We start from the raw sequence: 24,055 nt of genomic DNA on the forward strand, positions 1-24,055 counted from the left end.
CGTTGCGCTACATAACGCATACTGTACCCTTCTTCCAGAAGTGCGATTATGCGGGCAACTTCGAATGCTGGCAAGTGTCTGCACGGCATTTAAAAAATTTACAATATGCGACTATCTTTGTTACAAAGCGCGAACTTCTCAATAGCCTCAATCGAGAAAAGAGAAGACTTGAAGTTCGCGCTAAGCGAGTTCGAGAATGTGTGTCTATAAGCGAGAGTTTTGCGTTAGCGCCAACTTCAAGTCTTCTTCTTTCGCGCTAACCCAAAACTCTCGTGGTGCATATTGGGTTACGCTAATGTCGGCGGTAACCACTATTTTTCAGAAAATGACAAGAGCACTTCGAAAATTCTGATCAAAAAAGACATCACCTAATAATCTTTTAACTTCAGGTTAGAGTAACTTCGTCAAAAAGTCATAATGAGATTTTTAAAAAAACATTTTAAAGGTTGAAATCTCTACTTTCAAAATCAGTAATTGATATTTCAATCTAACTGATCTTTAACGGAGCTATACGGACACAAATGGATATTTGTCAAATCTAAAAAACGTTAAAGTGGAAGTGATCACTTTTGCTTCATCGTTCAATAATTCGGTGAAAAAAAATCGTACAATGTTTAATAAAAAAAGATATTAAAGGTAAAGATTCACTCTTTCGACTGCTATAAACCGCATTTTCGTGTAATTTTTACCTCGCACCATAGACTGTTATAAATTTTGTAAAAAATTTTTAGATTTGACGAATATCCATTTGCTTCCGTATAACTCCGTAAAATATCAGTCATATTGAAATTTCAATTATAGATTTCGAAAGTAGAGATTTCAACCTTTCAAATCCTTTTTTAATTTTTTGTCTGCGATGATTTTTCATTGAATTATGGTGTTCTGAATATTGCTCAATTTTTAGCGTGTTTGAAAGTGTTCCCTAGATTTTGTTGAGTAGTGTATATAGTTTTATATAATTTTGTATAATTATATACAAAATATTTTTTCCGGATAAATATTTATACTTGAAAATTTTGTAATAAATGCACTACAGTTATTAACCCTCAATATCCACGAAGGGTTAGCGTAACCCCTTCGATTTTCATAGTTCAGACGTTTTTTCCGATCCCTTTTCACTTATTGCAAACTATCTTTTGTGCTACGACATTTTAGACTTTCTAACTCAAAAATTCTTTTTTTTTTAGTCTTCAAACGATAGGTTAACAAAAAATTAGTTAAAATCGATGCACTACAATCTGAGATACAAGCAAAAAAAAAACGCTGGGTTACAAATACCCGGATATAGATAGATAGACTTTTTTGAGATGTGGGTATTGAGGGTTAACTACCTTACAAAAAATACATCAAATATCAATTATTTTATTATATATCAAAGTAAAATATTAAGTTCTTACCCATAAATCACCATTAATATTCCTTCAAAAGCATATTTGAAGAATGATATATCAAATAGCCAAACAAAGTAGGGATTCACGTCTTTAGTATGTACAAAAAAACCACTGAGCACAACGAACGGCATAATTGCAAATGGTCCAAAAATTACGCTATTCTGAAATAAAATAATTACCAATTTACAAATTATACAATATATATATATATAGATGAATTGCATTTTATTAAGTCTTTTCCCCAGTGTGTCCATCCTTCACTTCTTTTAAAATAAAAATAGATACAAAAAATACATATAATCGTTAAGATAAACGATATAATTGGAATTAAATGAATAAAATAGATTACAAACCTGGATCTTTAACGAACATCCTACAATGAATCCAACCGTTTGACCAACCAGACTGATAACAAAGCACATAAGCACGTACAACCCAAATCTTCTGCTTTCAGGAAGCTGGCCACTCATGTAATATACTATGACTGTATAAATAAACGTAGAAATAAGTTGGATCAGAAAATCGGCCACTTTGCCCGCTAAATAATACGATCGTAATTTGTACCAACGATTGAAGTGCTCACGTTTTAATATCGGTAATTCCAAAGGAACTGCAAAACAGACAAAAATATATGTGATTTGACGTTATATTTCAGAGAACACTGCGCGTATTGGATCATAAAATTATTAAATCTTAACCGGGCAAGGGAGAGCGGTCTCAAAGGAAAGAGCATTTTGTGATAACTTTTTTGTTCTTTTTTCAAATGTTCTGCTCAAATGTTAAGTTTGAACATTTCGACAAACTTTGCTAAGTATTTTATTATTGTTTTCTGATCGAAATATACACATTTTATTTCAAATTTTATCTGAAAAATAATAGGGACTACTGAGGTCCAATAATTAATTACATAGCTAATACTTTCTTCCCGGTTATGGGTTAATAAAATCAAATGTTAAAGTTACTAATACAATACAATGACATAATACACTCATTTTAATATTAATTTTAATACTAATTTTACTGTTTACTTTTTGTTTATTTATAAAATTGAATTTTTTTCTATTCATGTAATTTTTCATAAATCATATTTAACGAGATATTATCCATTTACGTTAATTTATATTGTATTATATTTACAAATTTGCAATATAAATTATATTGCAAATTTTTATTCTGCTATATTATATTAAATTAATATAACATTAAAATTAGATTGAAAATTGAACTAATTACAATAAACTTACTCGTGACCATTGTAGCACTAAATGCACTATACGTGAGAAACATAATATTATAATATGATAGACTATAATTGTCTAAAACATAAGCAGCATCTTGGCCAATTTTAAAGTATAATGTACCAACAATCAAAGCAATTGTCAAATGCACTGATATCCGTGTGAGCATTAATACCTACGTACATAAAAAATAAAAAGAATTTAAAATTCCGTATTAATGTTAACATTAATACTTTTGATGTAATATGATAAATTACATTGTAATATATGTAAATCCATACAGCACAGAATTTGCAGCAATATCGCTGCAAAATCTCCGCAATATTGCTGCAACATGTAATATTGCTGCAATGCTGCGGCAGTGTTGCTACAACTTTTGTGCAACTTTGTGCTGTAGAGAAATTAACTAATTGAATTTATATAGCTTATTTCTCATTCAACTGAACATTTATATGACATTAATTCTTATTCTTTTTCGATATTTGTGAAAGAGAAAGTAATTTTCTTTTTAGCATATAGTAAAATGTATCTTATGAATAAAATTCGCTACATATATTACCTTATCGCGAAATAATCTAATTGCGTTTCTTTTGATAAGAATACAGAGTTGCCTCCAAAAATTGTCAGTATAATGTGAAGTATGTCTGAATTTCATTTCGAAGGAATATGATCTTTCAGCGACCTGTTGCGAGGTAATAGTTTCTTGGCTTTTGTTCAAATAAACGGTTTTCTTCGATCTCCATTCATTACTTTTGCCATTCTCGATCAATTCCATTAGCTTGGATATGTGGGGACCATAATCGCCATTGCATATCTCCATCACTATGCATGGAAGAAAAGTTTTAAGTTTATATTACCAATAGTTCATCAGCTTTAAAAAAATACAGCTTACAGAAATCAACAGGATCATAATGTGTCGGACAGACAAATCCTATACTATTTAGATATGGCACCAAATTATGCGTGCTGCCCGTGTAAACGCAATTGCCATTAGCAATCACATAAAGATGATCCAACATGTTGAAGAGGATTGCACTCGGCTGATGTAGCGTACAAATTATAGTTCGTCCTTCTTGCGCTAATTGCTTCAAAAGTGCTAGGCATTGCTTTGAAGAAGTGCTATCTAAACCACTAAAAAGATAGAAACAGCTATACATATATAAAAAATATGAACGTGATTGAAAATATGTCTCGCTAAAAAAATCATGTAATATCTACCTCGTAGGTTCATCAAAAAACATAACTGGTGGATTGTTGATCAGTTCAAGTGCGATGCCGAGTCTTTTTCTTTGTCCTCCGCTAAGTACGCCAGTAATCATGTAACGAGACTCGTCGAGACCCATTGCTACTAATATTTTGTCGATCTATTACATCAATTAACTTTTATTAATTCACGCATTAGAGAACTTCGATATAATATCTCATTAAATTATGTAATTATACTGACAATGAGTAAAACCTCTACTTATCGAGATCAATTAAATTATTTTATTATTATAAAATAAAAGCTAATGTGCGTATCACTTATAATTTAATTCATGGTAAATTTTTGCAACTCTTAAGAAATTTTTATTAAACATTATTTATACAAATATATTACAAATATTTTTAATAAACTGGTTGGATCAAAACTTTTGTTATGTTTAGTTTTAAATATAAATTTTCAAATAATACGCATATTAGCTTCTCGATATTAAACTTCAATTAGCATTTCCGACCGATTAGTTATCTGTTATTAAGTTATTATGAAGATAGTTATTACATTTTAATTGACGTTCACGTTTATTATTTTAATTTAGAAGTAAGTACATAGATAATAAAAAAATTTTAATTAGAGATGGAATTTAAATCGCTTATTCATACTAAAATCACATGTTAATTATTGTTTTATAAAAATGCAGATTATTTTAGAATCTATTTGTAATTATCATCTTATGCCCAATTTCTTCATTTCCAGATAAGTTGCGGATAATCTTATCCAGGAGATATCTCTTGAATAAAGTTATCTAGAGGAGAAGAAATTAGGGTATTAGAGGAAAATTAGAAACAACGCTGTAAAATAATGATGGAAAAAAATATAGTTGACTTAACACATTCTCTTTACAGATAAAAACGCAAAATATTTTACAATGCAATAAATTATTTTTTCCGGCAATTAGTTTACATATTTTCCATTGTAAATATTTTATTTAACCCTTGAAGAATTTTATATTTATATAAAAAAAAACGTTTATAATACTACCTTTTGCGATTTTTGACGGTGATCCAAACTTAGTTTGAGATCAGCAGCAATGAACATAGCTTCCTGCACTGTTAAAAATGGTTGCAGATTATCATCCTGCATTATATAGGCGGATAATTTACGAAACTCTGACATATTTCGTTTCTGTCCATTTATCATGATTCTACCAGTGACTGAGGTTGTTCTGAAATGCAACATGTCGCTAATTCGTAATATCATAACTTCTCTCTATTAATATATGTAATCAACGAGTAATTTATGTGTTGAAATATGTTTATTTGGGAGCAAGAATTGGCTGCGTTTAACAGAAAAAGCAGCCTTGCAACTAGTATAAAATTCTCTAATATAATTGGTTTATACATTTAGATTCAGTGAGGAATTAAGAGCAAGATTAGTCATATTAAAGAATTTTACAATGGCTATAAAGCTACTTTTTCTGCTGAACGCTGCAGTCACTGTAATAATGTGTGCCATCTAACAAGCGACACAGATGACACGGTGTGTCACATCCTTGTTGTTTGCTAATGTTGAACAAAGATGAGATGATCACTGTGTTGTACTGTGTCGCTTGTTAGAAGGCACACAATATTAGCCTGCCATTCTTCTTAATATAGTAATTATAATTGATAAACAAAATTAACTGTCAATATTTAGTACGTGTCCTTGAATAATTTGCCAATCGATTGTCAGTCACATTTATAATTGGAAAACGTTCAAAAAAGAAGATAAGGATGCGTAAAAAAATAAGAGTGTGAAGAAGATAAGATTAAAAGCTCATTTATACTTGTGATATCGCAATGCATCATGACATCTAAGGTGCATCTAAAAAGTGAACGGATATTGATATTGAAGATTACGTAATTTAGTGCGTCCATGCACATCTATCGTGACTTCAATGTTATATGCGCACAATTCTATCTAAGGAACAACTGAATTAACATGCGGCTCTAGTGCGGTATAGAATTTTAAGTACAATCTATAATTTACAATTTTAAAAAAATCTACGAAAAAAATTTTACAAGAGAAAATTTTGCTAATCGAAACCGATCAAGATTACCAGTATAATATCTAAAAGTTTTTATCATTCTGTTTTTTTAAACGATTATCAGATTGATAATTAAGATATTTTTGTTCGGATTAACATTCCAGTAAATATTTAGAATACTTTAAATAAAATCTTCAGCTTACAATATATTTAAAAAAATGGAAAGGTCCTTAATATAATTCTTAATATAAAGAGAGAAAAAGTCTAAGCGTATCATAAATAAAATATATATTATAATTTGAGTTTAACGTAAATTTTTAATGTCATAATTTTTATTAACATAAAACAAGACCTCTTATATTAATTTCAATCACTTAATATTTGTTGAATATTTCTATCTGTTTAATTTTAAATCTAATATTTAATCTTCTTATTGCGTGTATGTAAGCTCTATTGAATTAGAATGAAAACACTTCACATTACAAAAGAGACCAGAAAAAAACACTACAACTTTTATATTTATAATTATAATTATGTGTTAATTATCATCTTAATGTAGATTTTTTGTAGTAACTTTTATAATAACTAAATAATAATAGTGAACATTAAAACATTCATTATCCTTCGTCACGCTTAGTGTCAAATAAAATCTATAATAAGCTGGTAATTGTGTCTTTTCTTCATTCATCATCGTGAGATAAAATTGATCAGAGTATAGCATTAATTTTATACTAACGTAAAACCTGCTAGGATATCCATTAATGTAGATTTTCCAGCGCCTGAAAGACCCATAATAGCTGTAAGTTCGCCCGGTCGAAAGTCGCCATTAAGATCGTTTAACAATGTTTTCCTCTCTATAAAATAAAATAACAATTCTTTAAAAAAAAGCGTTAGATAACTATACAAAAAATTTTTTAGTGGTTATAATAATTTATACATGCTGAGACATGATATTCACAAGCGGAATGCAATTAGTACTAATTACAATCTCAACAAGTTATCGTGTATACAAATTCATCAAAGTGAAAGTTCCACGGGTAATAAGAATGTTGCCACTTCCACAACATGGAATAATAATGCTTAACATGAGATAACAGTTATATATTAAACGAAGGCATGTTGTATAATAATATATTTTATAATTTAATTTAAATGCATAAAAAACGACAAAACAGATCCTCTTTAATAATTGTAATATGTTAGAAATCTATTGAACATTTCTGTTTTTTTTAACTCAATATGTGCTATTTGACTTGTAATCGGTTCTATTTTTTCTTCGATGTTTAGTTTAAATAATTCATTATGTATCTTTACTGTATTTATTAGTAATTTTATAATTTAATATATATAATTTATACTCAAAAGAAAATGAACATTTCTATTTTAATTAATAATAATAATTAAAAATTTTATTGAAAAATAAAATAACCGAAATAAAATATATTGAGTTTCAAACAGAATATCTTTATTTAAAAATTTAATAATAAGTTATCTTCTACTTAAATAAAGAAGAATAATTAATTTTATACGATGTACAATATTATATATTAAAATTATATATTACAATAACTATTATATTTGCAAAATTTTATAGAAAATACCAAGTTTTTTATAAGTTTTATAAAAATTAAATTTATATTAGGACTTCATAAAAAAAAATCAAAAATATATAAAAAATGTAAATAAAGACAGAGTAATAATAGACAAGTTTTTAATATATCTAAATTTTTTTAAACAATGATAATCAAAACATTTCAAAATTCTTAAAAATAATAGTGAGTATTGGGATATTTTGAAAAATATTTTAAAAAGTATTTTCCGAATATTTTTAAAAAATTTAAATATAATATTACAAAGTGCTTTTGTGATACTATAAAAGTTTTACTTAAAATATTTTTACATATGTGTTTTGATAATATATGCTTAGAAAAATGTACGAGTTAATTTTTTTCAAAAAAAGTGTTTCATCTTCTTAATATACATATGTATATCAATATATAATAATATACATATGTATATATAAAATATTTTTATATATGTGTATACATATGTATACACATATGTAAATATTTTATATATAAGAGTAATTATAAAAAGAGAGAGAGAGAGAGAGAGAGTATGTTTCTTATTTTATAACCGGTACAACATCATATCCAAAACTCATCAAAATTGGAGAGGAGCATATTTGGATTTTTCCGAGATGTATGGCATTTAAAGCCAAGTGGAGACTAATAATATCTGTATACGTGTACTTTGCTGTTCATAATTCGTAATAAAAGAAATTTCTTAGATTGGAACATATCGTCAGCTATATATTATTATTTAAAACGAAATCAGTACTTGTATTATAAAAGAATCCGACGTGTGCTACGCTGGCAAAAATAAAAATTGAAGTGTAAGTCACAAATGTAAGAGGAGAATAGCTGAAACGTAAAAAAAACTTGTAGTTTGCAAAAAAAGGCATTTACACTTCATTTACGTTTCGTTATCTCCATATTTACTTACTAAAAGCTTTATTTTCGCTTCTATTACTCTCCTCTTACGTTTGTTACTTATATTCCAACTTTTATTTTCGCCAGGGAACGATAAGACAAAATCTGATCGTTACTGATCAAGCGAGAAGCTGTCAGAAAAGATAAAACTTTGTTTGAAAATGATAAATGTTTCCCTCACATTGGCCAAGAGAAAGAAAGAAAGAGAGAGAGAGAGAGAGAGAGAGAGAGAGAGAGAGAGAGAGAGAGAGAGAGAGAATATAATTATTAATATATATAAAGTATAGAAATTTATTTAAGAAATTTTAAATCTTCTTCTATAGAGATAGATCAGTCAGTCAAGTCTGTTGAAAATAAATTTTGTTAAATGCTCTACAAATTTTATCAACAAAAAGACATCAAAAATTTGATACAAATTCTATCATGTTAAATAGTCTCAGCAAATTACAGGTGTCAGGTAAATAAAATCGGCTGATGTAACATATAACAATTATAATTGTCGGCAAAACTGTAAAGTTTGTTAAAAATCTGATAGCAAACTGATGGCAAAAACAAAAACTGACCAAAATTTTTGCTCCCAATTTTTTAATTTTAACTTTGTCTAATTATATATCCAGGTTTTGCTAACAAAACACGAGCTTATTACTGATACAGATGGTACTGGATTTGTCACCAATTCTCATCGAATTTTTACGCCTGCTTGACTTTTTGGTTAATTTGCTACCAATTTGTTTACTGGATAGATTAATGATATACCAACAAGAATCGAATATCAATCATAAAAGCAATGAAATATAACATAATCTCAAACACTTTAAAACTTAGTCAAACAGCAACTCGCAATAAATTTTATCTATTTCAAAGTACTCTCAACAACGTATGTCTTTGTTCTAAGAATAAATATATTCATTTTCTAAGCGAGAGCTCTTATCTTAGATTTCATATTTGTAGAACGGACAATATTATTATATTATTTTTTCTATATTTTCACTCACACTAAAAAGCAATATTCTTTAGAATATGTTAATAAATTTTTAGTATACTTCAATAAATTTTCAATAAAAATTACTTTTTTATCACGGTAGAAATTTTCAATAATCATTCTTTAATTATTCCCGATAAAAAATTTTTCATGCATGAATATGTATAAATATGTATAAACATACATAAACACGCATAAATACTGATAAACATGTATAATTATATATGAAATACGTCCATACATGTTCGTACAGCCTTTTTTCTTTTGTAAAATTACTTTTTAGCGTAATGGGAAGAATAATAGTAATGTGAAAACATTAAAAATAATTAAAAAGATAATTTTCGCACTATTTTTGTTTTAGAAAAAATCAAGTTTGAAGAAATGTAAAAAAATTATTTATGTATAATTATATATAAAATTATGCATAATTATGTATGAGCAAATTTTTTACATTTTTCCAAACCTGCTTTTTTCTAAAAGAAACAATGCGAAAATTATTCCTTTAATTATTTTTTTATGTTTTTATATTATTATTATTATTTCTATTACACTAAAAAGTAATTTTATAAAAGAAAATAGGATGTATGAACGTGTATGAATATATTTCATATATAATTATACACATGTTTATGAATAATTATGCGAGTTTATGTATGTTTATACATATTTATGGATATTCACGCATGACAAATTTTTTACCGGGTTATTGTTTCTGTACATAATTATACTACCGAGAATCCCATATTTGATTGAATCAACTATCTCTTATTTAGATATGGGCAAGTCCTTGGTTGATACAATAAAATAATTTAGTTGAAGCACAAAAAGTTCGTTTTGGCTGTGTTTCAAAATTCACTGTCAGTGCTGAAAATATATAATACACGCAACATAAACTATAGATTCTCAGTTGGCAATGAATTTTGGAACACAGCCTTTTTAACAGTTTACTTATTTCTGATAAAATATTACAATAATCAAATGTTTACTTTATAACTAAATTATTTTATGGCATCAAAGACTTGTTTGTCCATATCTAAATAAAAAGACACGAGATTAATTGATTTATTTAAATGGAATTCTTAGTGTAAATTACGACTTTTATTATGCTAAAGTTATATTTATACTCAGTTACATTATCTCTATAAAATATTCGTAATCAATCAATCATTACTCTATCAATTATATTTTGTTTAAAAAAGTTGTATTGACAAAATTAGATTCAACTACATGTGTAATAAAGTTAACTTATTAAGTTAACTTAGAATATTTTTTATAATTACAATGTTACATTTATAATATATATATATTTATATATAATTATATAATACTCTCCCTTTTCTGGTCTCTTTTCTTATCTTAATGACGTGTTTATCTCTAATCGAATTATGTCGTATGTATCATATTGATTTATTAATTATTACTTTTATTATTATTATTCTTAATAGAAATACATGATTTTATAACGAATATCGTTTTACCATTTGACAAGATCCTTTTCTGCACGCTGTACGATACATCCTCAAAGAGTAGATAGAGCGATCTATCGACTTGCGCGTCGTCCGCCCACTGTTGCGGATCGCGCGTCCTTTCTGCAAACCTTATCGTCATTTCGTGGTCAGACATTCTGTGTGTGTGTATGTGGATCAGTGTCGCACGGGTCACACCTCTCTCGCTGACGATCTCCGCGTCGAGTTTTCGCCGCGCACGAGCGCGTTTCACATTTCTTCTGCACGCTTTCCTATTACCCGATCGACTGGCACGCAACTTACTTGGCGTCGTCCGATTCTGCAAACGCGCCTTTATCCACTACACGCGCACTCCTTTTACCCAACCGCTGGCAGACAACTTCGTGACGTTCGATTCTACGCGCGCCTTTATCCGCGCGCGCGTAGACGTTGGACGCCACAGCGTCGGCGCGTGTCGTCGCGTCGTGTCGCGTCACGTCACGTCGCGTTACGATAAAATAAAAACTTCACTCATAGTCACTGGTATTCGCGTCCTCGGTCTGCCGACAATCGTGAAATCAATGTTCAAAGTCCGTCTATGTGGGTCTATCTAAGCTAGTGTGAATCCGTGTTATCAGAGGATGCACTTTTGTAGAGATAAGATTTTACTATTATTGGGAGGAAGAACAATGCATGTAATAAAGGTGTTACTCCTCGGCTGTGTTCCAAATTTACTGCCAGCACTGAAAATGCTACAGTTTACGTGCACTATAGATTTTCAGTACAGGCAGTCAAGTTTGGAACATAGCTCTCGTTTTGGAGATAAAGGAGAATGCTGAATATAATCAATTCAACTCTATTCAAATAACACAAAGTCTAAAATCGAGACATAAGAAGACGCCTTTTAAACGCTCAAAATGTCTTTAAAATATCTTTTAAGCGTCGTCTACAATGAACAGTAGCATTAGAGACTGTAGACACGTCGGGAATAAGCTGGTTTTTCGGCGCAGCTAGAAATGATTGATCAATCAACATTAAATCAGTGCTGATTCAATGTCATTCGACGTCAAATCGATGTTAATTCAACGTCGATCGACCTTAATTCAATATTGATCGATCAATCACTTGTAGTTGGATATATACAATATAATAGGGCGGAGAGAGAGAGAGAGAGAGAGAGAGAGAGAGAGAGAGAGAGTAAGTGAAATGGTTGAAATCTATTTCCCTAATTTTTTATATACGTTATTTATTTTCAAGAATAAAGGCCCTGTGAGTAGTCATCACGCAATAATTCTTAATTTAATACATTAATTCCTATATTTAGATCCAACAAAGAACTGAAGACAATAACCAATTATATTAAAGAATCACACTTACTGATCAGTTTTTCTTATTTGACTGATTGCCCGCTTACTTGTCATGTGGCATAAAAATGCAAGAAAAAAATTATCTTACAAAAGAAAAAAATTAATTAAATAATTAAGAAAGCATTCAATGACATTGTATCTCTATTTTGTAAATTAGTTTAATTTATTTTTCTTTGCTTATTAATTCCTCTCCTATTCCTTGGCATTTCTATATATAGTGTCCCAGACTCGTACATCTCTTTTATCTTCACAGATTTAATTAAAAATATGTTCAAATAATAATTTTTTTTTAGGATTTAAGCCCCAGAGACAATGCGAAGGAATAGCGATAGCGATAGAAATAGCAACATATCAGAATTTGAATACACCGAATTATACAGTTTCTGGTAGGTTAAACGCAAGTAATTTCTATCACTATCGCTATTCCCTCCCCTTGTGTCTAGAGCTATAAATAAAAAGCTTTATTTACTAGTCTTATAAATTTGACTTTGGGTGGCGAAAGTAGGTCAAAGTTAGGTCAAGGTCACACCGATTTTTTTCAAACAGAAACTTTTATCGCATATTCTTATAGCTTATCTCGAGAGCTTTTCAAAACACTACTTAATCAGCAGACAATGTTTTTAAAATAAATGCTTAATTATTTACAGATTTTAATATGTTATTAAGATCGTTTCGAAGATGCGAATAAGCATAAAAAATTTGTTAAATTGCTAGTCAATTTAACTCGTGATATTACTGCGGTAGTTTAGTAGAGTTAGCGTTTTCAAGACCAAAAAGCATTTCGGTGCGCGTTTCTGGGGACTACATACGTAGTATATAAATTCACACAAGAATTATACAAGCATTTAATATCCAGCTAGACTGTTTAAGGCTTTGATTTCTATAGTTTGTGTTATCACATATACGGTCCTATAATATATTATATTGTATTTAAAATGTTTTTTAATATTTATTTAATGTAAAAATATTAAATTAATGTTTAAAATATATTTCTTAAATGTATGCTGACTGGATATAACAAAATATTTTTTTATTAAGTACTTTCTATAAATTATAAGTCTTAAAAGTTACAATAACGTTGACATTATCTAAAGTGTTTGATTGATGACGTCTTATAAGTTAGCGGAACAAAGTGAGCGGAATCGATTTTTACCATTTTTCTTTGTTGCTCATTTGTTGCTAAAAAGTTGCCAAAGAAAAAAATTTGTTGCTCTGTCGGTTTATTTAAAAAATGATGTTTCGCTAAAAGAAGATTAAGTTAAAATAATCACGAAAAACTTCAGCGTACTAGCGAAGCAAGGGTAAAGTACCAGTAAAAGATTTGTTGCTCGCTTAAATTTGGTACTGGGATGTCGTCTCAATTTGTTGCTCTCGAAATATGCAACTTACGAATTTGTTGCTTGCTAAATAAGTTTAAATAATCACGAAAAACCTCAGCGTACTGGCGGAACAAGAGTAAAGTACCAGTAAAAAATTTGTTGCTCGCTTAAATTTGGTACTGGGATGTCGTCTGAATTTGTTGCTCTCGAAATATGCAATTTATGAAATTGTTGCTTGCAAAACAAGTACAAATAATCACGAAAAACCTCAGCGTACTAGCGAAACAAGAGTAAAGTACCAGTAAAAGATTTGTTGCTCGCTTAAATTTGGTACTGGGATGTCGTCTGAATTATTTATACTTATTTTGCAAGCAACAAATTCGTAAATTGCATATTTCGAGAGCAACAAATTCAGACGACATACCAGTACCAAATTTAAGCGAGCAACAAATCTTTTACTGATAGTTTACTCTTGTTCCGCCAGCACGTTGAGGCTTCTCGTTGTTATTTACACTTTTTTACTATGTAATATATTCAAAATAATGATATTTTGTGAGCAACAAATTAGCAACAAATTAGCAACAAATTCCTACGTTAATTTTGCGTAGGTTTGGCTTTGTTATATGTATATTGTTCCGCTAACTTAATCTTCCTTTGGCAAATCATCATTTATTAAATAAACCGACAGAGCAACAAATTTTTTTCTTTGGCAACTTTTTAGCAACAAATAAAAATGTTGGTTTGAATCGATTCCGCTCACTTTGTTCCGCTAACTTATAAGACGTTGATGGATGCCCGTTTTTCGATGAACGCCATCCACATAGTATGAGGCAGAACGATGCGGTTGCTTCGGGTATCGCCAATCGCAATTTCTACATAAGACATTGATCTCACAGCGATCCCGATCTCCAGAAATTTGTACGCTGTTGGTGTCAACACTAATAGTCTTGTCAAAATTGTACGAGAAGACGTACTGTAATGAAAAAAACAAACGAATAAGTGATCCGCAGAGAAAATTATTAAAAACCATATATAAAATACTTACGGTTGAACATATGAATCCATGTCTTCCGAACGCCTAATGCAGTAACGTCACACGAACCGCTTTTAAACCTTATCCGCCCCTATCCTCCTTTTTATTCATCATTATCAGAAAAATCACAGAGAGAATCTTCAGACCTAATAAAATTCGGCGGATAATAAACATGCAGGTCGGTAATATACATACGTCTCCGCCAAGATAAAAAATCAACGATAACACACGTGTGTAGAGTACACGTATGAATTTCAGATCTCATTTCCATTTTACTAAACGTTTTTACTGAAACAAAACTCTGCTGCTTTATCTGATATTTTGAACACCAAGTATTAGTGCGTGTTAACACATTGCGGAAACCAAGTTTCTGGTTGCGAATCAAACGCGGGAGCGACGAACAATTACGGTTAGCCATTTTACACAGACCGACTTTCCGCAAAAATTCTCACGGATATTTGTATTACCATTATCGGTCAGTGACATAAAAAATGCAAGCGTTAGATTTTTATAATAAAAGATTTTTAGACACGTCCGGTGATGATATTAATGTAATCTGACACCATAATTGCAGCGTCTGGAAATTTGTAAGTTTCAATATGATTTTTTCACCGTAATATAAAAAATTTTTTCAAGGACATTTGATATGTTTTGCAATGACAATGATTAACGTAATATGATACAAATGCAACGTTGCCAAATAATAATAATACACACTCTAAATTTTTGGGAGTGAAATTTCACTCCAGAAAGAAAAGTGATAGTTGCGCCAATCCGACAAAGAGTGAACTTCACTTCACTCTTCCAGGAATGAATTTCTTAACCTAACCTAAAAAATCAACTTTAATGATTAATATCTCGTTTCGCGAAACAGAGCGACGCTTTCTTCTACCATATTCGTTCATTTTGTGCAAAAACACGTCGAATGAGCCTAATAACTTTTAGATTAGATAGGGAGGCTAAACTTAATATTTATCAGAATAAAGTTTCAATCTCTCCCTTCGGAGAGTGAAATATATTCACTCTCCACATAGATTGAAAATAGACTCCCATTTGGAGTGATTTTTCACTCTCTATAAGAGTGAAAATTTTACTTCTGTCGGACTGGCGCAACTATCACTCTTTGTGATAGTTTGGGAGTGAAATTTCACTGCCAAAAATTTAGAGTGCATATAATGTGATATAATTGAGATGCGACGTTGCCAAATAGTGCAACATTTGCTAATATACAGCTGCTTTGTTAGCGTAATTTAAGATTTTTTTTTTTTCAAGAATCATTAATGTAATTCAAGATTTTTTTATTTCAGTCCACACCGATATGGAGCTTGTTGGGCCAGTATCTCATAAGTAACTTTATAAACTCAGTTGCTTAAATGAAATCCGTCTTTATCAATGTTTTTTTATCCTGTGTTAACGATTAAACATATTTTATGTTTAATTATTATTATAAAGAATTAAGATTTTAGTTTTTCTGATTTGTTAATTAAAGCATTTAAAAGAATATTACAAATTATTATATTTAAGATAAAAGTAATAAAAATTTGATTAACATACACATGATCCTTTCATGTTTTTAATAATATGTAACCTCATTAAACAGTTATCTTCACAGTTCAACTTATCTTTCGAGAATACTCCACATGCTCACTTGCATCCTTGTAATTAATATAATCTTTTTCTTATTTATGAGATATATATTAAGGATTTATAAGTACTCAATTATTAAGCCAGATGAACATGCAACGTTTTAAAGCATTCACCGTTAGTCCACCTATAATTGTGTAAAGATTTATAATAATTTAAAGAAAAAGAGAGAGAGAGAGAGTGTCACAATACACTAGCCCCGCTCTACCCTACATCGAGACTCCGTACTAGATGATAGCAACATCTCTTCTACCGAATCGCGGTTTACCCTGTTACATAATGCTCACAAAATTTCATCATTTCGTCTCTGACTATCGACACCACAAGATCTTGATGTTGGTTTTGAATATAAGGCTACATAATATCTGACATTTCGATGAGCAATATGTTCTACCCTTTTGACATAATGTATTGGATTCCGTTCTCTTTTTATCTAACTTGGAAATTGGATAAAGAAGAATGAGCTGTATCGCAGCTTGGAACTTGCGTATAGTATGTAAGCGGATTTAGGTTTATATTGATAAGGACCCAAAAATAGGGATCGAAACGTATATGAATTAATTTTTGATATGATTTGTTAAATTAACACGAAAATAAATTGTGCATCCGAACAACTGATGTTGGCTTTGATGGGCTTGCTTATTTTTATTATTATTGATAGATTCTTCCAAGCCTTTTTTTTAGATATTTGTTAATACAAGAAGCTAAGTTGTTATAAAATATTCCTGCATTTTGATTTAGGGAAGCCATAAAAAGTTCCTTAATATCATTATATTGATTTTGCATATTTGATATACATTGACTATAATCCACTTTATTGTTTAGAAATTTACCTGAAAATGATGCTGACTTAGCCAATAAATCCGCCCTCTCATTATCTCTAATGCCCACATGTGCAGGACACCAGGTAAAACGGATTCTACCATTTGGAAAACACGAATTATATATTAATAATTTATTTTGTAGATCTCTAATCAGTGGATCCAATTTAAATTTATCATATTTTCTATGGTATAAAGCATCCAGGCTACTCTTGGAATCAGTACATATGTTAGAAAATAAGATTTTATTAAAATCAAACTCTAGAAATTTAATATAACTATTAAGGCGATGAGAGTCAGATATGCGGTACTTAATGCAAATATATTTATAACCTTTATTCCATATATAATAAAACCATTAAACGTTTCGGCTACCTCCGAGCCATCCTCAGTAATCCACAATTGATGTTGAATAAACGAAAGTTCCCGTGAGTTATGCTGGAGAGTGACAACTCCCATCTCATAATAATATCATAAGATGTGTAGTTTTTGTGACAGCAAATAACATAGATATCTAAATAATACCAAATTGTACATGAACATCAATGTAATATTAAACCAAATTAAACTACCTCACTCACCAGCAAACCCACGATGATCAAAGATCTCTTAATCAACTGCATACAACAGAGAAAATCGATACATTAGACATATTAAATTACAATAAACTCATCACAATCAAATCGAAAACAACGCAAGTATACATTATCGGAGAAAAATGTTCACGTCATCATACGAAGACGTTGAAAGTCAAATTCACGTTTAATGGTTTTGTTATATATAGAATAAAGGTTATAAATTTGCATTAAGTACCGCATATCTGACTCTCATCGCCTTAATCGTTATATATAAGATTTTATGTTCAATGATCCAATCAATCGCAATCAAAATATCCCACACCTCAGCAGTAAAGGAACAAGATAAAACATTTAATTTATACTTCAATTCTATATTTAATGCCGGAATCCAAACCGAACAACCAACTATTATTATCTTTGTCTATTGATTTCGAACCATCTGTAAATATTTTAATTTCTTGATCAGAAAATGAATAGAAATTGATCAAATTATTGAAAGCATTATTTGGGTTTCCACATGACTTAGCCAACAAACCTGAACCCATGTCTATCTGTGGATTGATTTTACTCAAGTTAACAGAATCAGAATAAGTAGGATGAGTATCCCATTTATATAATGCTGGTCTAAAGTCCCTGATCTCTTTGCATCTAGTAACTATGAAAGGGACATTTCTTTTCGCCACCTTTTTTTGTGATATCGTATAAATCATATCATCCAACTTATTCAGAAGTTTAGTAAATTTCAACTGACTGCATTTCAATAAAAAACTATCAGTAAGTCCCACAATTCTTTCATTAAAAGGTTTTAATTTGGAAAATTTCCAGCATACCAAATTTGCCGATGACCTTGGCATACCCAAAGCTAATTTATAAGGAGAGCAAAGTAAGGAATTAATAGTACCAATATAAGAGTTGGCTGCACTAATATACCAAAAAGAGCCCCATTCCAATTGAGCCAAGATAGTAGCATTTATAAATCTAATTGCCATATTAGGATTAATTCCCCATGATGAACCAGAAATCCATTTAAGGATATTTAAAAATTGATTAGTTCTTCTTTTTAAATAGGCAATATGTTCCTTCTATCTCAAACCCGAATCCATAAACAAACCCAGGTATTTAATAGACTGAGAAAAAGGAACCTCCATCCCGTTTAATGTAATAAAATTCGGCATTATGTGTTTTCTAGATCTATGAAAAATTGTAAATTGTGTTTTATTAATTTCCAAGGATAAATTAATTCCGTTCAACCAGTCAAATACATTACTGAAAGCCTTTTTGAGATTATTCGATATTGATTTAATATTAAAGTCCTTTGATAATATTACAAAGTCGTCAGCAAATTGAACTGATAAACAATTATGCGGAATGTAGAATAATAAATCTTTAACATAAATATTAAATAATATAGGACTAAGTACTGAACCTTGTGGGAGACCTTTGAATAAATTTTTCTGACTGCATAAAATAGTAAAGTTATAAAAATTTACTTTTCTTGGCTCAAGAAAATTTTAAAGTATAACTTATATTCATAAGGTATTCTCAATTTTAGTATTTGATCATATAATATTTTTAAATTTACATTATCATAAGCTCCCTTTATATCAAGGAATAAAGCCCCCAATAAATGACCCTGGGAAAAGGACTTATAAGCCTCCATATTAACAAATGCCAAACAATGGTCACAAGAATGGCCCTTTCTAAAACCATGCTGAGTGGATGGAAGAATCATTTCCAACTCCATAAAACGCTCAAATCTTTTTATAATAATTTTTTCAATCAATTTACCTACACAAGAAGCTAATGAAATAGGTCTTAAACCTTTCTTATTTGGTTTTGGAATAAGAATAGTATCAAAATCCTTCCATGAACACGGGAAGATTCTCATTTGCAACATTTGATTGAATAAAATCAATAAAATCTCTCTCGATACCGATGTTAAAATAGATATCAAATAATTATTTATAAGATCAGGCCCTGCAGCACTCTTAATTTTAAAATTATTAATTAAGTTATTTAATTCCGTTATATCACATTGAGTAAAATTACTTTCAATATTAACCGGTTCCAACTCATATGGTAATGGTAATTCCTCAGCGCACCATGAAGGGGCTAAATTATTTATAGTCAATTCTACAAGCTCATTCATAGAGAAAACGGATGGTAAATTCGGTTTATTATAAGGACAATTCTTAAAAGAGTCCACCATCTCCCAGAAAGGTTTCAATTGATCTATTTCATTTACAAACTTCATAAAACTTTCCTTTTTTGCTTTTGAAATAATTTTTCTAGCGCTTTGAGATGCTGATCTATATACCGATAAAGACTCTCTTGATGGAGAAGAGATCAAGTCCTCATAAGTATGTTTTCTTTCTTGAATTGCATTTTTCATCCCACCAGGGTTTATGTTTAATCTTATTAATAGGCTTTAATTTTACCATTATCATTTGTTTTGTATTAGAGTCAAATTTAATGAGATTACTAACATTATCAATACACGATCCCCCAGCTTCAAAAAATGCTTTCATAGTTTGATTATACCATTCATTATAAAGGTGAATGTCCTTTAACTGGGAATTTTTCAAAGCGTTCATATAAACATTCAAAGAATTTTGAAAAACCTCTTTATTAAATTTATTAAAACACAGTTTTGGTTTTCTCAAGTTAAGCGGATAATTTTCTTGAATAAGATTTAAATTTAAATCAAAATATTAATAGGATAATGATCACTACCATAAAGTTCCTCCATAATAGACCATTTACAAATATTTCCCAAATCCAAAGAGGAAAGGGTCAAATCCGGAATACTACAATAGTCAGAATTTACTGAAACTCTAGTATCATCACCATTGTTTAATATTAAAAGCCTAGAATCCGATATTATATCAGCCAATGCCATACCTGAAGGGTTATTTCTTGTGGATTCCCAGAGACCATTTTGCGAATTAAAATCTCCGCAAATTAACAAATTATAGGATATCCCTAATTAAAAAATTTCAGTAAATATTATCGGTCATTTATTTTTATTCATATATATTTCCGGAGGTCTATAAATTGAACAGATAATAACTTTTTTATTATTGATAACTAATTTATTAATTAATATACACGATATTTCCAAATACAGGATATCCCCAAATCTTGCGCAAAATTGATATCTATAGTAATTGGGTCCCAATTGATTTACAAATAATTGCAGTACCACCACCGTTACTCTCATAAACACCATGTAAGTTTCTACGATCATTTCTAAAGACCGTAAAGTCCGCAAAAGCTGTAACAACTCCCGGTCTAAGCCAAGTCTCCTGAAGACAACAGATATCAAAATTATTAATCCAATTAGAGAATTCCTTCATTTTAAAAGAGATTTCCCTACAATTCCACTGAAGGCATTTAAACATTTCAATACAATATATCAGTTTACCTCTAAATCAAAATATATAACAAAATCACCAACATAAAATCACACACAGACACAAATATACTCAACAATACCTGAAGACTTGAAAATGAAGAATCCTCAATCATTAATTTATTTATTGATAAATAGCTTAAAGCTAGTTTAGCGATATTTTGAAGTTTTATATTTCTGGAGAGGTTTGATTCAAGCAACAAAAGATATATCTGAGTTAAAACTGTATCGTGAGGAGATATAGTTACTGAGTCTGACCCTAGTAAAACATTATTGATATTAAAATTATTTCTATCAATTTTTGAATGCTCGTTTATAATATCCTCATTCATTATATTATCATATGAAATTTGAGAATCTAATGACGTTTTACTAGTGTATACCCTGTTTCTTAAAGCATCCCGATTATTTCTATTTTTTGTTTTACTCAAATCTGAAGTCATGTCATTTAATTCCACCACTTCATTAAATAAATTTAAATTACTTTCATATATTATATTGTTTTCTTCTGTAACCTCCTGTCTAGCGTAAGCCAAAGAATGGCACGCTTTAAAAACATCTTTTAAATTTTTTAAGTTTTGTTGCTTGATAAATTTAAGAGCCATTTTTCTGTCCACATTTGCATAGGCATAGACTGTATTAACTAACTTTAGTTTTTTAAAAACTGGACATCAAAGGAATTGTGTTCCTCTGAGCAATTTACACATTTGTTCGAAATTGCGTTACAATTATCCTTAGAATGATTATCCCCACATGATGGACAAGTTAATTTCCCCCTACTTATGTGCGAGGAATGACCCCATCTTGCACAATTCAGGCACTTTCTCATCCTATTTACAAAAGGATTGACTTTAACTCTGATTTTCCAGAGGTTAATAAATTCAGGTAAGAGAATCCTGAATTAAATGTTATTTTTATAGATTCTGAGTTTTCCAAACTAGTGGAATTTTTAGGTAAACTTTAACCTTTCTAATTTTAAAATATCAAAAGCACTACCTAACCATGAAATTCCTGATTCAATATCCTCCAATGATAAAGAAGGATCAATCCCTCTTATAATTTCTATTCTAAATACTTTAAAATAGGGAATACCCAAGTGGAACAACAAGTCATTATAATATCAAAATGATGTCAAAATGACTCCAAAATGATCATTAAAAATCATTTTTCAATCATTTTCGATTCATTTTAATGTCATTTTGACGTTATCGTGACTTGTTGTTCTGCTTGGGTATATACTAACCAATTGTCAGGCAATATATTTTTATTGTTACGTCCAAGCTCCGATAATGTGGGTGAATAGGATTAGAGAAAGAAAAGGATAAGAAGGGAGAAGTATGGAAGGACGTTAGAGCAGACGCTATGTCTCGCATGCATCCGCGGGAAAGGGATGGAGCGAGTCGAACGCACCTTTTATTGCTCTGGAATATGGGTCAACGTCCTGAAGGGACGATATGACGCCTGTTTCCGATGAGCAGTACGATCGTCGGTCCGACTTTAGAGTCAAGGAACTTAATCCTTATAACTCGGGAATGGACCGGCTGCGATCCTTGGGAAACAGCGAGAGTACGAGGTCTTTAAAATTTTAAAAATCAACTAAAGGAAATCATTTTAAATACAATTTTATTTTATTACTAAGGTAAATTACAAAACAAAAAAAATGTGATAATTATTGAGTTTATATAAACATCTTAATTAAATTATAGTTAAACATAATCATAAATTTTGTAAGTAAATCAAAGTACACATAATTATTAAGTTTGCGTAAATCTTATAATTAAATTAAAATATAATTGTTGGGCTTACATATATTGAAGAGAGAAAAAAACTTAACGATTTGACACGATAAGTGGTAGGTGGGTATGATTATCGGTTAATTTATGCCGCCATCGAGTTTGATAGTGTGTTTAAGTGTGTTATGTATGTGTGGTGTTTAGGACTGTAATATATTCATCTTATCTCTCTAATTACGCAAGAGGAGGGGGGAAAGAAATTTAGGAAGAAGGCTACGGGGACTAAGAAAGGATGGGGGGAGTGTGGAAGGTAAACAGGGATAAGGACTTCAGGTGGTTGACCGGTTATGGCATTCCGGATGCTGTCAGGATCCGCATCTATGAAGTTTATGGTGAAAGTGTTCGGGGGAAGGGGTTCGGTGGATATCTGGAATCGGGAAAAAAGAGAGGCTAATGATTGTGGATTTCCATGGTGAAAATGGTAACGAGGACGAGGAGGGGGAAGTTCATACAGGAGCTCCACGCTGGATGATGAGTCAGCGGGAGAGACAGGACGAGGAGATGGAGGGACTGAGTGAATTGAGGAATCGGGAGTGTAAGGCGGGGTGTCGGGAAAGATACGTTCGGTTAAGGCATCTGAAATAGCAGGTGAAGGAGTTCGAGGAGGAGGACTCTCGACTGGATGATTATCTAATTACTATAATAACTGGATGATTATTAAACTATGGTTATCTAGATTATTGTTAACATGATTGTTATCTAAATTATTATTAACCTGATTGTTATCTAAATTATTATTAACATGATTGTTATCTAAATTAACATGATTGTTATCTAAATTATTATTACGGAATTCTTGGTAGGCTTCCTCTAAAAGTCGACGGGCCTCTCTCAACCGTCGGGCCCTTAATCGCTTAGCTGCACGGGAAGGGCGTGCGCGTTGTCGATCACTCACTACAATAATTAAGTGACATGCTTTATTGTCAGGCTCTGCATAACAAGGGGAAGGGAGAGAAAAAAAAAGAGTGAAGCTCGCATATTAAGCGGATTTCCAAATAAGGGATATAGAGTTCATCGAAGAAATCGATGAACGTGGAAGGATAAGGATGACAGGTAAATTATGGAATCAACATTGAGAGTGCAGAGACTGAGAGGGGTTAATGTTTCTACAGAGAGTGATCTAGTTAGATTCGCGAGGTAAATAATTAAAAAGAGTAACTTACTGCTGTTTAGCAGCTTCCGGACTTCGTAATGATTGCTGGTGGTCCGATCTAGGTGGAGGTCGTGTGCAGGATTGGACCCTGAAGTGGCCTCAGTTGGATGTCTGGAGACCTCCACTCGAAACTTTTTCGCGACTAAGATCGCTGATCGCG

General features: G+C 30.6%; 1 protein-coding gene across 1 annotated transcript in view; it reads right to left on the reverse strand.

Annotated features, from left to right (window-relative positions):
- The window catches only part of LOC108768202 (ATP-binding cassette sub-family G member 1), a 15,992-nt gene extending 4,535 nt beyond the window's left edge, over nt 1–11,457 (reverse strand). The window contains exons 1-9 of the mRNA XM_018518559.1: nt 10,809–11,457; nt 6,593–6,710; nt 4,872–5,055; nt 3,848–3,993; nt 3,522–3,760; nt 3,189–3,451; nt 2,636–2,804; nt 1,745–2,001; nt 1,398–1,552 (exon numbers count right to left, since the gene is read on the reverse strand). Coding sequence (XP_018374061.1) covers nt 1,398–1,552; nt 1,745–2,001; nt 2,636–2,804; nt 3,189–3,451; nt 3,522–3,760; nt 3,848–3,993; nt 4,872–5,055; nt 6,593–6,710; nt 10,809–10,953 — 1,676 coding nt within the window. The 5' untranslated portion in view covers nt 10,954–11,457. The remainder of the gene's footprint in view (nt 1–1,397; nt 1,553–1,744; nt 2,002–2,635; nt 2,805–3,188; nt 3,452–3,521; nt 3,761–3,847; nt 3,994–4,871; nt 5,056–6,592; nt 6,711–10,808) is intronic.
- Between the last annotated feature and the right edge of the window lie 12,598 nt (nt 11,458–24,055).

This window comes from Trachymyrmex cornetzi, unplaced genomic scaffold (genome assembly GCF_001594075.2).
Source record: "Trachymyrmex cornetzi isolate Tcor2-1 unplaced genomic scaffold, Tcor1.1 scaffold761, whole genome shotgun sequence".
NCBI classification, from domain to species: domain Eukaryota; kingdom Metazoa; phylum Arthropoda; class Insecta; order Hymenoptera; family Formicidae; genus Trachymyrmex; species Trachymyrmex cornetzi.